The sequence below is a fragment of the Megascapheus bottae genome, chromosome 15 (genome assembly GCF_031878675.1).
Source record: "Megascapheus bottae isolate mThoBot1 chromosome 15, mThoBot2.hap1, whole genome shotgun sequence".
Taxonomy (NCBI): Eukaryota; Metazoa; Chordata; class Mammalia; order Rodentia; family Geomyidae; genus Megascapheus; species Megascapheus bottae.
The window spans coordinates 29,674,507-29,692,288 of NC_143523.1; the positions used below are offsets into that span (position 1 = coordinate 29,674,507).

General features: G+C 35.7%; 1 protein-coding gene across 2 annotated transcripts in view; it reads right to left on the reverse strand.

The window, feature by feature from the left end:
* Positions 1 to 4,986: 4,986 nt before the first annotated feature.
* Kif20b (kinesin family member 20B) overlaps positions 4,987 to 17,782 on the reverse strand; it is a 43,257-nt gene continuing 30,461 nt past the window's right edge. The window contains exons 24-32 of one of the 2 annotated variants that reach the window (XM_090346290.1): positions 16,829 to 16,953; positions 14,339 to 14,494; positions 12,951 to 13,127; positions 11,776 to 11,883; positions 10,966 to 11,163; positions 9,915 to 10,001; positions 9,122 to 9,272; positions 6,527 to 6,669; positions 4,987 to 5,288 (exon numbers count right to left, since the gene is read on the reverse strand). In XM_090346290.1, coding sequence (XP_090202416.1) covers positions 5,211 to 5,288; positions 6,527 to 6,669; positions 9,122 to 9,272; positions 9,915 to 10,001; positions 10,966 to 11,163; positions 11,776 to 11,883; positions 12,951 to 13,127; positions 14,339 to 14,494; positions 16,829 to 16,953 — 1,223 coding nt within the window. In that variant the 3' untranslated portion in view covers positions 4,987 to 5,210. The remainder of the gene's footprint in view (positions 5,289 to 6,526; positions 6,670 to 9,121; positions 9,273 to 9,914; positions 10,002 to 10,965; positions 11,164 to 11,775; positions 11,884 to 12,950; positions 13,128 to 14,338; positions 14,495 to 16,828; positions 16,954 to 17,782) is intronic. The other variant, XM_090346291.1, reaches the window with a different exon arrangement.

Genomic DNA, 17,782 nt, shown 5'->3' on the forward strand with positions numbered 1-17,782 from the left:
AGGGAACAGAGTAACATTCAATAAATAGTTGTCAAAAGATACAGAATGAGAAAGAAATATACTAGAAGAAACATTTTAATGTGTTTCTTTCCAGACAAGATGAGTTGGAAATTAACCTTAAAAGCTCTCTGGGGATCACTCCAGTTAGAATGGCCATGATCAAGAAATCTTATAACAATAGATGCTGGTGGGGATGTGGCCAGGAGGGATCACTACTGCACTGTTTGTGGAAGTGTAAACTCGTTCAACCACCGTGGATAGTATGGAAATTCCTCAAAAGACTAAACATAGAGCTCCCCTATGACCCAGCAATTCCACTCCTTGGCATTTATCCAAACGTCCAGAAACAAGGACATACTAAAGAACTAGCACAACGATGTTCACTGCACCACTATTTACCATAGCGAAGATATGGAACCAACTCAGATGTCCCCCAGTAGATAAATGGATCAAGAAGATATGTATCTATACACAATGGAATTCTATGCTGCCATGAAAAATGACATTCCCCCATTTGTAAGGAAATGAAAGGACTTAGAAAAAAAATCATATTAAGTGAAGTAAGCCAGACCCAAAGGAACATAGGCTCAGTGGTTTCCCTCATTTGCAATAATTAGTACACATCTAGGACTCTCCTAGCCAAGGATTACAATAGCTCAAAACCTAGTTACATAAGGTCATATAAGATGAGGCCAAATGAAAGGATCTTCAGGGTGTGGAAACAAGAGCTTTAACTTGTGTGAGTTTGTTCTTAAGGTACTATGTTACTTCTCTTTTGTTACCCTTTGGTTAACTCATATTGTTACAGTATCTGACTTTGTAACCTGGTATATTGTATATACACGTTAATTTGTTTATTGGAAATAGGAAAGGGAAGGGGGAAAAACAAGATGATTGGGAGGGGCGGGGAAGGGAATGGGGACAAAAACATGAGAAGGGGTATCAATGTGTGAGAAGTAATGCACCTACTATCTGGCAAATATAACTGTAACCCTTCTATACATTACAATAAAAAAAAAAAGCTCTAGGTGGAGATAACCCAGAAGACAGCTAGACATGAGTCTAAAACCTCGGAGATTAGGTTTGCGTAGAAATATTTGAAAGCTCTAGCATGAAAGAAAGCCCTGAAAATAACATGAGAGCAGTAGACCCTCCTGAAGTTCAGAAATTAATAGAATAATGCACTGACTACTTCTTAGTTGTTCTGACCTTTTATAAGTATATTGTCACACTGTTCCCTGGCTACTCACGTAACTGACATCAGACATGATCCCAGGGGATACATTCCTAAAATTTGTTCCCAAGAGGACTCAACCTTGTTCTTATGAACTTCCCAAGGTAATATATATGTACAATCTTTTTCATACACCACTGTTTCCCCAGTTCCTTAAACATCCATGAATTTGGTGTACTCTTCAATGAAACACTCTTAGGGTGGATCAGAGAACAGCAATTATCTGGAATACCTTTGCCATTCACAAGAAAATTCCACTCCGCTTAAGCAAAATGTGAAAAATCTCACTGGATGGTGATACATGACTGTAATTCCAGCTACTCAGTAGGCTGAGGCAGGAAGATGAAAAGTTCAAGGCTGGCATAGGTAATTTAGCAAAATGTGTCTCAAAATAAAATTGGCTGGGGATGTGACTTGGAAGAGAGCCCCATTATGATTCTCATTGCTGAAAAAAAAAAAAAAAGAAGAATGGGTGAGTGGATCAAACAAATTAAACTCACCTTGATGCAATACTTCATTATCTGTTGCTTTCTGGTTTATTCTTTCTGTTCTGTTGTGTATGGATTTGGCTACAGCAATGATCTGTGTGCCTTGACCTTGTTCTTACCCTGAAGAAAAGAAAAATCACATGCTATTTTGGGTAGGCTGACAGGACAACACAAATGTGTTAAAAATATTCACCCTATAATCAGGTGATATGTCAAACTATGTATTTTGACTCATAAAATACCATTAGGACAGGAACACTTGGCAGACTGCCTGGTATTTACAATTAGGTACTTAATACTTGCTTTTCAGGAACAACAATAAGAAAAAACTTGAGTTTCCAAGGTCTTCTCTTTGTTTAAAGCACAGAGGGTATGTTTAGCTAGAAAAGATAATGTCCGAGGTCAACATTACAAGTGTATTTATAGTAACATTTCAATGGTGAATTGGTGAGGAGTAAAGGTATCTGCAAACAGCAAGAATACTAATCAACAGTGGCTTTCTAACCCTAACAAACGCAATAGCATCATAGTTGCTCAAGAGAGTTCAGAGCACAGGGACAGGTTGGTCCAGCCTGCCCTGCCATCCTTAGTTACCTTGGCCTTTTCCCTCACACTTGTCATCCATCATCTTATGAGCAATGATGTCCACATTATTACACCCTCTATTTCCCCCTATTCTGTAAGCAATGATTTTTGTTTTTTCCAGTCCTGGGCTTGAGCTCAGGGCCTGAGCACTAACTATCCTTGGGCTAGATAGAGCTCTACCACTTGAATCATAGAGCCACTACCAGCTTTTTCTAAGTATGTAGTACTGAGGAATCAAACCTAGGTCTTTGTGCCTGATAGGCAAGCATTCTACCACTAGGCCAAACTCCTGGCCTAAGCAATGATTTTTAAGCTAATATATTCGAATTGATGCTGCTGCATATTTGCATAATTCTTGGGGTGATTATTTTATTTTTTTGTGCCAGTCCTGGGGCTGAACACTGTCCTTGGGCTTTCTCAAGGCTAGAGCTCTACCACTTGAACCACAGCACCACTTCTGGCTTTTTTCTATGTATGTGGAATTGAACCCAGGTCTCCATGCATGCTAGGCAAGCACTCCACCACTAGGCCAAACTCCCAGTCCCAGGGTGATATTTTAAAACATTACATGTTCCCATTACATAAGATATGAACAGTGTTACTAGGCACTTTTTAAATTTCCAGTCCTGGGATTTGAACTCAAGGCCAAGTCACTGTCCTTGGGTTTTCTTAAGGGTAGCACTCTACTACTTGAGCCATAGCACCACTTTCAGCTTTTTCTGTGTATGTGGTACGGAGGAATCAAACTCAGGGCTTTGTGCATGCTAGGCAAGCACTTTACCATATATGCTTTGCCATATATACTTTTAAAATTACTTCCCATTTTACCCCATGGTGGAAAGAATTTCTATGGCTGAGAGGGAATGGTACCAAAGATAATTTTACCCACCTTCCCCTATTTTTGTCCTACTTGTATTAATTAAAATTGACGCAGATGTAAAGTCAGAGATTGGGTTTTGTGCATAGGGAGCCTTTTTGCTGAGAAGTTCTTTGTCTCCATCTTGTGGAAAATGTGAACTTTGCATCATCAGCTGTACTGCAGCCTGTTCCACGTTACAGTTACTCCGGTTCTTGTGAACAATCCACGATAGAAGCCAGTTCAATCAGAAGTGCTTGGAACACTTCTCAAAACATCTAAATCAGTTATGAATACTAAACAAATTTTTCCTATAAAAATTCCATAAAGTAAAAAAGTGGTCTAGGTAGGCAAATTACAATCTTCCAAAGGCCCGGTTTTTACAACTTCCAGAGTAAAAGTCAAATTTCTAACAATATAAGAAATTAAATCTAAATCATTTCTGTGGCTGCCTCTTGGATGAGGCAGAATGTACTGATCAGAGTCACAAAGTGTATGTGCACACTCACTGTAAGACTGGGCTGAGCAAAACTAATATCAATCTAATATTGATATGATGTATTTATATACAACATAATCACATACTTTCTGCTTACTATTTTCAAGAACCTGCTAAAGTGATAATTCTTTATTCCCATGAATGCCCATACTTACCAGAGAGCACAGACTTGGGATAAAGCGGGTGTCCTCTCAGACTCTGTTTTTCAAACCATCTTAACATTCACTAAAACTTTTGGATCTACTTCTAAAACTTGTTTTTCAACTGACTACAGATTTAATACTTGTCAAAGACAAGATTTGTCTTGTGGTTACAATCATTAACATGAGACATAGTTTGTGTACATTGTAATTATTGACTCCCTTTTTGTTAGGAAGCAGAGGGAAGCTGAATATTTGGCCTTAACCCAAACATTTATCATATTTCCAATGGCTGAAGCTTTATAGGGTCCAAAGACCTCTAACTTAAACTTCACATGGCCCTGTTAATAGCAACTTGCACATTTGTTTTGCCTTATCTGTTTTGATCTTTCCAGAGTCCAGTTCTCAGCCTTATGAGTACTGGGAAGATAGTATTCCAATCTCTTAACCCTGTCCTGGTCTTGTAGCTTGGCCTCGAAGTTCCCTACATACGTGTATCCTAGAAAATTAAGAGTGAAGAAAGGACAGGGTAGGGGAAGAACAGGCAAGAATGTTGAAAGTTCTGACATTGATCAAGATGAGTTATAAACTGCTTTGTTGGATGGCAACTCCTTTGTACAACTATTTTTTTAAGCCTCTGCTGATAATTCTTGAGTTTCCTGATTCTTTCTACTTGTTAAATTTTCTTAACCATCAGCTCAATACATGTTACTTATGTCCCAGTAGAAGTAATCCTCAGTGGCCTTAATCTTCTCATCAATAAAACGGAAAAATGTATTTCTAAGATATAAAATTCTTTTTCTTTTCCTCTAGCTACCTGTTTTGGCTCCTAGATGCTAACTCTTCTTTTGTAACTTTCTACTTCTAATCTTCTGTGTATTAGAAAACTCGGAATACCAATTCTATCAAATCACAATACTATAACGTAAGTTTGTTGAAACTAGTTTGGGAATGAGTTAAAGGAGATGAGGGAGAGTGGTGGATAACATGTCAAAGTGAAACCCCCTTGTACAATCAGCTGATGTAAACAAACATGTAGGGGGGGAAAACAACAGAAGACAATCATGTTTTGGCAAATAAAACACTTGTAATTGCTTACTTCTTAAATCTTAACTATAATACAGTAGAATCATAGGACAGTTTAAATAAGAGTAACATCTTTTTCTAGAATCTTCACTGATCCAATTACTGAGTTAAGAGGGCAATATACAGCTGGTAAAGAAACTATTATTAAAAGGCCTATAGCTCACATAAGTAAAAGATTTCTTTATTGAATTAAAATTATATAATATTAAACAATTTCTGTACAAAGGGGTCAAATGTATCACAATATAAAAAGTTATCTGCATATTACAAGTTACAGTGATTATGAGTATGAAATATACATAAGACATTGTCCAAAAGGAAGTTACTTGGCTATTCTAGTTCGAAGTCGTCGTTTGAGAATCTGGTGGTCACTTTCCTTCACTCTGTGCTCCATTAAAATCTGAAATGTGAAAAACATGATTCATTGGACTCAAACTGACATCCTTTTTAAAAATAATTTTAAATTATACTTAAAACTTGAAAGTAATCATTTTCAATGTCTCAAAAAGAGGTAAAATCGAAGACTTGTTAATAATGATTGATGATATCTGTTCATGTGCCTAATCACTCACATTTAATAGGTAGTATCAGATACATAAGTCTTTCTGTCTCTTTCACTACAGATATATCATCTTCTACTAAGATGCATGCAAGAGAAAATTGATTTTATAAAAGATTACAGTATCTAAATGTAGGGTTAAAATAACCTACTCTTAGCACAATATTCAGAGCATACATGAGCATTACAATTATTAAAGTATCTAGAGACAAATGGCTCAGCCAGTTTTAAGAAATGACCTTTCATAGCAACAAGTACATAGCTTATGAAGTAGAAAACACATTATACTGAAACTAAGAAAAGAAATGATCTCAGCCAAGGGAGGAAATTATGCACTAATCAGACAGATGGTAAAAAGTGACTAACAGAACAGTACTTACAATGGCATGTTCTAATCAACCCTAATCCTTTAGCAGTTGTTCTCAAGTATCAGTGTCTTATCTGAAAGCTACTATTCTAAGACAAAAATAAGTCTCTCCTCATTTTCCTAGGCCACTACTGGCTGAAATTTTTTTCTCTTGCTCATTTGCTACCTTCACTTAGTAGATACTAAGCAAATGCAAGCATGATAGGAAATCAGTATCATCATCGTAACAGCACAAACTATTCTGAGTGAGAATGACTCGGAGTCAGAGTGACAAGTACCATCTTTTCTTAAGAAAGCCAGGAAGGCTGAGAATAAAGGTGGGAAGAAGTGGCTAAATGTCAATTCTATATTTTTTAAGGCAAATTTAGACCTATCTTTGTTCAATTCTTATGACAAAGAGAAACAGATTCAAGAGGTAAATAAACTGTTATATTAAATTATGATAGTGCTATTAATGTAAATATATTCTGCTGCTAAGAGTTCAAATGGAAATGTATTTTAGTTATATACATTAAGTAACTATCTATATTTAATTAACATAAAGTTAGCTCATCTGACACCAGGAGTGTACCATTTAAAGCATGTGTTTTAAGACATATGGTCTAAAGAAAAAAAAATTAAATCTTTAGAAAATTCAAGTTGTTATAGATATTTCAGAATTAAAAAGAACATGAGTAGTTTTACATTAGTGAAAACTGAAATGTTAGCTTACCATTTGGCCAGATATATCAATGGGAGATGAAATTTCATTTGTGTACAATTTCCTTTTGGCTCTTTTTGGTTGAGACACATTTTCTTTACTTGCTTCTACATTTGACAGCTTTTGAGAACTCACTGTTTCTATTATCTTCTTTGCTATAAATATGTTAAAATTTGAAATAATAATCTGCAGAAAATTATTAAGGCTTGCAGCAATACTTAGTAAAGAAAAAACATACACAAATTTAAAATGATGCAATACAGAAATGACAGGACATAAATACACAATTGCTAGAGAAAAAATTTAAATGGAACACCCTTGTAAGTCTCCGCTACTCAGGAGGCAAAAATCAAAAGAATTATGGTTCCAGATACACAAGAGGCACAGATATACCAGTGGATTGTGGTACCGCTGTCGGCAAAAAAAAAATAAAAGGAAAAAAAAAGAAACCCACACAAGAACTGTTGCAAAAATAAAGCAGAAATAAAGCAGTTCCAGAATTCAAAACCCTTTATAGCCAAACCAAAACAAAACTGACAAATTAATAAATATATAAGGTGATATATTTAGTTCAATACTATTACATAAAGGTGCCAATGACAATTCAGTGAAAACACTTTATAATTACAAATTCCATTTAAGCTTATAAGAAAAAGCCAAAAAAAAAAAAAAAAGGAATGCTCAAGTTCAGAAAGAAAGTGTCATATTTTCAGAATGATCAGAAGCTATTAAGATTAAAGCTGGGGCTGGGAGCATAATCCAGTGGTAGAGTGCTCTCCTAGCATGTGTGAAACCCTGGATTTGATTCCTCAGGCCCTGAGTTTAAGCCATAGGACTAGAAAAAAAAAAAGCTGTCAGCTGGAGATGGGTGGCACATGATTATAAACCTAGCTACTCTGGAGGCTGAGATCAGAGGGCTGTGGTTCAAAGCCAGTCCTAGAAGGAAAGTATATGAAGCTCGTATCCTCAATAAGCTATAGTGATCCCTCATCTATCTTGGGAGTAGTACATTTCAGAGACCCCTGCGATCAGTGAAAATTGTGAAGCAGCAGCATTAGCTGTCCCTCAGTAGGTGGCGGTTCAACTATCTTGAAATTTCACTGATCACAGGGGTCTCTGGAATGAAACTCCTGAGATAGGTGAGCAATCACTACGCATTTTTTTTTTTGCAAAAGCCACAATGAGTGAACCATGATATAGCAAAGGTTGACTAATAACCAAGCTGGAAGTGGAGCTGGGAAGAGTGCGTAGGCCCTGAGTTCAAGCCCCAGGGCCAGCACAAAAATTAAATTAAAAAGATTAAAGTTGTCTAATTAGCAACAACAAACTAATAGGAGATACACTGGAGAAAAGAGTCAGAAAACAGATTATGCGACAGTAGGAAAGTATGAGGATTTAAAACAGAGGAGAAATATTGGTTCAATCTGAAGTTTACTATTATGTACTAAATGACATGAAGACAGAACAGAAAGAAGTTTAGAGACAAGTAATACTGAGTTAATGTTAACAATACTTATCAATGAAGTGGAATCTAAAGTTAATTAAGTTTCTCTCTTCTTTTTCCAAGTGCCCCACCACAATAGGCTTGTACTATAGATGTAATCCTAAACAGAGACATCTTATCTTCCTAAACTAACGTTAAAAAAAAATTAGTAAACCATGTCAAGTATCTTAGTCAGGAAAGTGCTAAGTAATTCAGTCAGCCAAGTAAGTGAATTGTCCCTTCCTTACATATTCTTTTCCATATTATTGAAAATAATACAAATGAAATACATAACAAAAATGTTTTAAAACCATAAGTCTGTCCTCTGGTGATGACAACAGTGGTGCATATCTATAGCTCCACCTACTGAGGAGGATGACATGGGAGGATAACCCATGTCAGGTTTGAGGTTTGAGACCAACCTCATCTCAAATTTAACAGAAGCTCTGACTTACCAAGTATTAGCAATTTGCTATTATCTAAGTAAATCTTACTTATACAAATACAACTGTGCTCTTTTAAAGTGTGCTACAATAAACTTGTAAAACTATTTCAGAATATTTTTAGTCCTCACAGAAAATAGTCATCTTCGATTTGTGAAGTACTTCTGTTTATCAAGTAATTCTTGGATATTAGGGCATAAAGAAAATAATTACTGACACTAAGGTCACTGAACAAGGAAGTTTAGGAATCTCTCTGGTAAACTTTTGCAGAAACATATTTATAATCTGTTTGACTCAACTGTTCCCTGCTTCTCTTCTAATATTCCTCTCATCTCCCAACATTTCACTTTCATTCAAGTAATGCTACAAAAAAAGCCCACAAGGCACCCTCCAAACTCTATATGCTAGGTACATAATGCTACCTGGAATTTCAAGAACATTCCCTATTCTATTCTTTTCAAATCTGAATGTAATAAATCCAATCCCATGATAGATGTGCATATGGATATATACTGTACGTAACTTATGGAAGACAACGGTTCTAATATGCGCACATTATAAAGAAAACATTTCTTCCCACATTAAACAGTATAGGGCAATTCTGGCTTATAGCACTTATTGAAAGCAAATGTTAGAAGGCACATGACATCTAACAGAAAGGTCATTTAATTTTCTGCAAACCTTTTGACTGAAGAATTGTTGGAGAGTGTTGTAAGAAGTCTCCAAATTTCTGTAGCGTTCCTTCTTTTTTCTTATTGGCGAAGTTTACACTAACTGAAGGTGCCTGACTCCGTAAAGAGTATGTTTTCTTAGATGACAAATGTGTGGAAACCTAATAAAAGATGTTTTGTTATTGTCAGTGAGAATTATTACAAGGAAATGCTATGGTACTAGAATGATCAGCCAGGCATGGTGGCTCATACCTGTAATCCTAGCTACTTACGAGGCTGAGATCTGAACATCATGGTTTAAAGGCAGCCCAGGAACTAAAGACCCTGAGATTCTTATCTCCAGTTAACCACTAGAAAACTGGAAGTAGCACTGTGGCTCAAGGGGTAGGGCAGTATAGTCTTGAGCTGAAGATCTCAGGGACAGTGCACAGGCCCAGAGTTCAAGCCCCACAAAAGACAAAAAAAAAAAAAAAAGAATTTCACGTAGTACATTAACAACAACAATCACAAAGATAAACCTCTTGGGGGGAGGGAAAGGCGGACAAAAACATGAGAAGGGGTGTCAAGGTTTGAGAAGTAATGTACCCATTATCTGACTAATTTAACTGTAAGTCCTCTATACTTATACCAACAATAACATACAATTAAAAATAAGAAAAAAATTGGTGGATAAATATGCTATACTTAGATACATCTGGATTTCTGGATAATTTCTAGTCAAAATTTGAAATATTAGTTCCTTCTTTCCATTTTATAATGTAAATCATAGAAATGGTCAGTTTTGGACAAATCCAAAGACAAACCTTTTGTTCCTTCTTGACAGGAGAATTTTTAGGAATTCCTAGGAACTTAGGTGTAGCGTTCTTTTTATTTTCACATTTCACCAAGTCCTGAAAAATAATGAATTTCAGAACTGGTTAATTGCTTAACAATACTTTTTTTTCCTAGAGACTCAGAATGAAAAAATCTTTAAAATGTTACATTATTGCTTAAAATAGTGGTTCTTGATCAGGAAGAGTTTGGCCTCAGAGATCAAATTTTTATAATTAAATTATAAAAAGCACAGCAACATATCTATCCTTTTCCAACTCCCAAATCGGACAGGCATCTGTATCTAAGACTTCTCATTAAAATTAGGCATCATTGGGCTTGGAGGGTAGAAAAGGGGCATGTGGCTTAAGATGTATAGTACTTGCTTAATAAGTGTGGGAAGTTCTTGGTTTATTTCTCAGTACCAGGACTTAAATTTAAAAAAAAAAAAAATACTTGGAGCTAGGAGTTGGTGACTCATACCAGTAATCCTAGCTGTTTAGGAGGCTGAGATCTGAGGAATGAGACTCAAATCCCCAAGCCAGCCCAGGCAGGACAAGTCTATGAGATGTGAGACTCATCCCCAATGAGCCACTAAAAGCTGGAAGTAGAGATCAAGTAGTAGAACTACCCTTGAGCACAAAACCTCAGGAACAGGGTAGATCCAAGAGTTCAAGCCCCAGGATCAGTATTTAAAAAAAAGAAAAGGTGGTTCGAGCAAAATCAAAGTTGAGTGTAACTTCCCATAACTAAACTACCTTTCTTCTTCTTCTTAACTAAACAGACATAGCATCTTACTCTTTATCTCTCCACATAATCTCACAGAAGATTAGAAGATTGCCTTTCGGTAAATAACTGAATTTAACTATGGTAAATCTTAATTGCAATAAGGAGATTTTCGCCTGAGGACTATTAAGCCTCATTATTTTTAACCAGAATAAAATACACCACAAATTATGATTTTGGTGGCAGAGCCTAACTATATAGTATAACTGAGCTCAATAAGATTTACTTATTAAATGTATTCATGAGTTCACTGTTTACCTCATCCATTTCACTACTCTTCCTCTTTCGAGCCTTGGAAATCTTAACTGTCACTGGTGTGGCACAACCAGGGTGTTTTACTGCCATTTTGTTTGGCTGTAATGGTGTAAACTGTATCTCTAATTCAGGTTTTGGAAATCGAGTACTGGGTTCGTTTTCTGTTGATACTTCGCATGAGTCGAGAACTAAAGATCCATCCTAAAATAGAAATAGGAAAAAAAAAATTATAGAGTATGAACTTCTAAATCACAAAAAACTCTCTCAAATCAATTAATGGATTAATTAATTTATTATTGTTGATACAGGGGTTTAACCTGAGGTGCTTCATGCTTGCTTCAGCTCTCTTGTTCAAAGTTGGAGCTCTACTTCTTGAGCACTCTTGCAGCCTGGCTTCTTTGCGGTTGATTGGAGTTGGAGTCTAGTAGACTTTTCTACCTGGATTGGCTTCCAACCCCAATGTACTAGATCTGAGCCTTCTGAGTAGCTAGGCTTTATAGCCATGCCACTTGTTCCAAGCTATAAATGACTATTGCCAGGGGTATATATAGCAGAGTAGAGTGAGCACAGAATGCATTAGGCTCTGAGTTCACATTCAGCACTGACAAAATATTGAAGAGAACTCAGAGATTTAACCTCTCTGAAGAATGTCACCTCCTTTCAAATGACTCTAATTTTCCTTTACCCATCTGAAAACATATAGCTAATTATGTAGCAAAGTACCTGCAACAATTGACATTACACTTGTAAGTCTTATTTAGTGATCAGTGATGCCTAAAGACTGCAAGAAGTAGACTGTCATCCAATACTCACCTCTGATGCACTCCTGGAAATTTCAACACTTGTTGGCTGAGTTTCAGTTTCAAAGCTGCCAGGGCACGTAGAACTATGTCTAGGCTGAAGATCTGGAGGAGGTTTTTCCTAAAATAAAGATTTTTTTAAGCCATTTTTAACTTGAAAATATAATACCTCACACAAAAAAACATAAAAATCTAGATTTGCAATGAGTAAAACAGTATAAATAAGATTTCTTTATTGAGGAGTTTAGCTAAACCTCTATCAATCTTTCATCTTAAGAGACATAGGAAGGGCTGAGCAACCATCTAGCTTTTAGGTCTGATAGAAGACATCTGAAAGATTGCTTTCTACTTCTGAAGTGTTCTACATATATTTTCTCCTATCAGTTTCATTTCAACTCTTTCATTGTTTAGCAAGCACCATCGTTTCTAATTTCCAGAGAAGAAAAAAAAGTAGACTTACACATGTTAAACGGCATAGTCAATGACTATACTGTGTTGGAATTTGAAGCCTAACTGCTTTTAGGATAACATATTTTTAGAAAAACTAGAGTCGGTAATCCAACTATAATATTAAAGTAGAAAAGGGAAGTATAACAAAATCTTTCTTGCAGTACATTCATCATCCCATCTTTTTGTAAGATAGTCCTACTCCTATGTCCTGCTCACATCATTTAATAAATACCAGATTACCTAAGTTTGATAAATTTCAATGAAGATCTTATAATTATATAATTATATCATAATTATATTTCTTATACCATCTAGTTACTATTACTAAAAAATAAAGATTCTACTGAATTCATAATGGAGAAAGCATACATAAGAATTAATATGAACTGGCTTATACTTTGTCATGAGAATTGTGAGCCAGGTGATAGTGGTTCAGAGATATTCCTTGAGAGCTTGTTTGGAGGTTCTAGTAGGGGAGCACAGTTACTCGTATACCCTTGACTGAAGACCGGTCCTCCTCTATTGGGGATGGTCGTCTTCTTTGACTAAGTGCACAGCTTTGGGAGGGATGCACATGGAGCAGTGAGGGAGAAGGGGACACCAGCCTAGCCAGCCAGATCAGCTAAATCAACCCTGGCGATCAATGGAGTGACAGATGTCACAGCCAGATCACCCTAACATCCCAGACTTACATTCCTATGTTCAGTAAGAAAGAAGACATAAAAAGATGCTACTGACTATTTCAGAAACTTCTGATGCGATCTTTTTCAGTTGTTCAATTTCACAATCTTTCTGTGTGTTACTCGAGATCAGTGATTTCAGCTGTATTTCTAAAGCTGTAACCAGCTGATCCCTCTCTTCTCTCCATTTTTGAAGGTCACTATTTTTCTCTGCCAGCTGTGCGGCCAATATTTCCTAGTCAAAGAGAAAACATTAAAGTAATTCTTGAAACATGATGACTAAGAGTATTTAGAGATTTTTTTATTGTATACTACACCAACAATGCAAAAATGAACAAGATACATGACAAACTTACCTGTAAGACCAAATACATAATACCATCATGTCCATTTATCCCTTTCCATCTTATTAAAAATAGCATGCTCATTGATATTCCAATGACCAGCTAAAATACTCTTAAATAAATTCTGGAATTTCTACCAACGGGGAAATGTAGAATTACAGTAAAACGAACAACAGACTTAACAGTAACAATGGAAAAATGAAAATTTTAAAACCAGCGTAATTTGTACTAAGACCAAAAATCATGAAGTATCTCACATTAAATTTTTAAAAATATAGAGTACCTAAGCATAAAACACTCTGCTAAAAAGAGTAAAAAACACCAAACAAAAGAGGAGACATCCTGTGCCCAAGAGCCAAAACACTCAAGGTTTATACTCCCAGTAAACTGAAGTTAATTAAAACCACACATATACAAGTAAGTGTAGAAATAGAAGAGCTGACTCTAAAAGTTATATGGAAATGCAAATAACAAAGAGCATTCACAAGTACTTTGAAAATGAAGAACAAAGTAGAAGTAGTCACCTGTCATTTACAAACCTACTGACAAGTCATGGCAAAGCAGGCCATTGGAGGCTCAGACCTGTTATTTTAACTACGTAGAAGGCTGAGATTTGAAGATGAAGGTTCAAAGCCAGCCAACACAGGAAAGTCTGTGAGACTTTTTATCTCCAAATAACCACCAGAAAAACAAAGTGGAGCTGTGGCTAAAAGTGGTAGAAAAGCTCAGGGACAGCACCCAGGCACTGAGTTCAAGACCCATGACAATAAAAAAAAAAAAAATAGAGTATGCCAATGATACAAGAACAGAAAAATCAGTGAAACTCAAGAGAAGGTCCATAATGTGTAACACTCTAGAAAAGTACCAAAGAAATTCAATGGTAGAAATGGTGTGCTTAAGCAAAGATGTAATAACTGAATAATTAAATAAAAATAGTTAACTCTAACCCTAAGCTTACATATATCATGAATAAAAATTATTTACGACAAAAATGACAGAAAAGGGAGAAGATTCTTTTCAATAAATATTACTTCAGTTGGCAATCTGCATTAAAACCAAAGATAATGAAATACACTAAAAAAAAGAAAAAACTGCAACTGACCACTTCAGTTTGTTGCTTTATACAACGCTCCCTATCTTCAGCATACTTCTTCATCTCTTTGTTTCTCAGATTCTCAGCTTCTTTTGCTTGTGCGATAAGCATCATTTTTTCTTCTAGCCATTTCTTTCTGTCAGCTTTATATTTCTCTTCAGCTTCCTAAAAGTAATAAGGTACTATTACATGCCTAAGTCATCAAAAAAATGTTATTTTTTTAACATTTTAATATAATCTAGCACTTCTGTTTAAAAACTATTTTTTAAAAAGTTCTATCAAAAAAAAATACTAGCTAGCTTGCTTTTTTATTTTTTGGAGTGCCTGTTCTTGGGTTTGAACTCAGGGACACTGTCCCTGAACTTCTTTTGCTCAAGGCTAGTGCTCTACCAATTGAGCCACAGCTCCATTTCTGGCTTTTTTTGCAGTTTATTAGAGGTAGATCTCATGCGCTTTTCTGTCTAAAATGGCTTGAAACCTCAATATTCAGGTATCCACTGGCCCCTGGTTTTTCTTTTCGTTATAAAGTTAATTTTTCTCTAAAGTCCTAGATCGGGTAGATGAGTTTGAGAAGAAATAAACAAAATGTTTAAAGCGATTCAAGTCAAATAAACAAAAAATTACAGTGATTCAAGCTTCTGTTTGGTTCCCAAAAGAAACATATAAAGGTATAAAGGATGCCAAACAAAGAAGAGGTTTTTCAAGAGGACCATTAAAGGAAGCCTGTTGCTGTTAGCTCACACCTGTAATCCTCGCTACTCAGGAGGTTGAGATCTGAGGATTGTGGTTCAAAGCTAGCTCAGGCAGGAAAGTCTGTGAGATTCATCCATAATTAACTACCAGAAAACTGGAAGTGGCATTGTGGCTTAAAGTGGTAGTGTGCTACCCTTGAGCAAAAGAACTTAGAGATATGGTCCAGGCCCAGTGTTCAGGTCTTACTACAAGCCAAAAAAAAAAGGAACACTTAGATATATATTAGTGACTTTTAAAGTGACTCCTAGAGATCCTATGGATTCACAGACAACCAATTTTATATATTAAGTAAAATTCCATTTCAGACACAAACAATAGTACCACGTTTAAATGTGGTATTACTATGTTTCTGCTTGAAACAATAACAGGTATGTGATTAGATAAATGTTTCACCCTTTGAGAAAAATGCAAAATACAGCAACACTTCTTAAAATGAACATCCTCAATATGTCTATGTAAACACAATTATTCTAGCTGTTTTGGGGATTTTTGCAATAGAAAGGTTAAATCCTAAGGTATATAACATCTACTATACAACAGTATCCATTTTAAGAAAAAACTTGTTTACTGTATTCAACTATATACATTTCTATTTAATAATTTAAAGTTGCCTTTCAAAAGCATTAGTAATGCTTCTTATAATTCCTATACTATACTTAAGAATGCAGTTTCTTGGGGCTGGGAGTTTGGCCTAGTGGTAGAGTGCTTGCCTAGCATGCACAAAGACCTGAGTTCGATTCCTCAGTACCACATACATAGAAAAAAGCCAGAAATGGTGCTGAGGCTCAAGTGGTAGAGCTCTAGCCTTGAGAAAGTCCCAAGGACAGTGGTCAGGCCCTGAGCTCAAGCCCACGACTGGAAAAAAATAAAAAAACAACGAATGCAGCTTCTTAAAAAAAAGTACAAAAATTTAAACAGTATTAGATAAATTCTATGGAAAAAACATTCCATCCATCTATTGAATTCTACATATTGCACATCAAAGCTGAACAAGAAAAAAATTAACACTGATCAAAATAATTTTCTTGATGGTCATTTTCTCTGAGAAGAAAATTTACACAGTGGAAAAGTAGCAGCAAAAACATTATAATTTATAATTTACAAACAAAAAAATTACAAACATAAAATCAAGACCTATTTAATTGTATATTCATTGGTACATAAGACACTGGGGAATTTCTTTTTTTTTAATGTTTTAACTTTTAATCTTGAATTTAATTTGCTTTTCAGTGTCTTTTAAAATAAGCATTTTTATATTTATATTTAAGGGAAAATCACCAGGACATTACGACAAACATGAAGTCTTAATACATTCAAAGAACATACAGTATTTGACTAATTTAACTAAGAGCTAGACATACAATGACACAACTTTTCATCCTTTGGAGCAAAGGAAAAACTTGGATTATTTCAGATAACATTCCTTTTTTATTTTATTGTCGGGTAATGTATAGAGGGATTACAGTTACATTCGTCAGATAGCGGGTGCATGACTTCTAGCACACTGATACCCTTTCTCATGTTTTTGTCCTCATTTTCCATCCCAATCATCTTGCTTTCCTCTTCCCTTCCTTATTTCAAATAAACAAATGGATTCTGAAAATGTATGTTATTATCTGTATGTTACTATTTCCTATGAATTATTCTACCCATATCAAAACTGATTACGAAGTATAAGACTCTAAATTCTATGAAAGACATACAGAGACAGTGAAAGAGACCGATATAGAGAGAAAGATGTCATACCTGTAACTCGTCATGAAGTTTATGGAGCTTTAAATTAAGGCTATCAGTGTTACCGTCAAAGTCGTTTGGTCTTTGATTATGTTTGGTTTCTAGATCTCTACATTTTTCCTTCCATTTTTCCAATTCTAGTTTGAAGAATTAAAATTATTTTTAAAAGCACATACAAAAGGCAGGCAATATAGACACAGATATGACAAGTGTTACAAACAAATTCATTAAAGCTGAGAAACAGACCAAAAAGGAAAATGATATTATTTTAGCAACTAAACTTTTTTGTGTTTTGTGTTGGTCCTGGGGCTTGAACTCTGGACCTGGGCGTCGTCCCTGAGCTCTTCAGCTCAAGGCTAGCTCTCTACCACTTGAGCCCCCACAGCGCCACTTCTGGTTTTCTGGTAGTTAACTGGAGGTAAGAACCTCTCAGACTTGCATGCCTGGACTGGCTTTGAACTGTGATCCTCAGCTCTCAGCCTTCTGAGTAGTTAGGATTACAAGTGTGAGCTACTAGTTTAACTTTTCTTGCCATTAGGCATTTGTGGCCAATGACTGTCACTGATAGTTACTCAGGAGGCTAAGATCTCAGGATCAGGGTTCAAAGGCAACCCAAAGAGCGAAGTTTGGGAAATTATTATTTCCAATAACCACTACAAAAAAGCTGGAAGTAGAGATGTGGCTCAAGTGACAGTGCACCAGCCTTGAACAAAAAAAACCCAGGGACAGCACCGAAGCACTGAGTTGAAGCCCCAGGACTGACACAAAAGAGTTCTGTCAAAGATCTTCATGAGGAAGACTCCAATGAGCAGTGTTCAGAGAATATAGTAAAAATTTATTTCAACCTTAATTATACAACTTATGACAGTTTTCAAACAAAGAGAAGTCCATGAAAGTAGCTGGGGAAAAGGAAGTGGCATTAACTTATCATTATCATAAAGGCATTCAACCACTACACATCTAAAT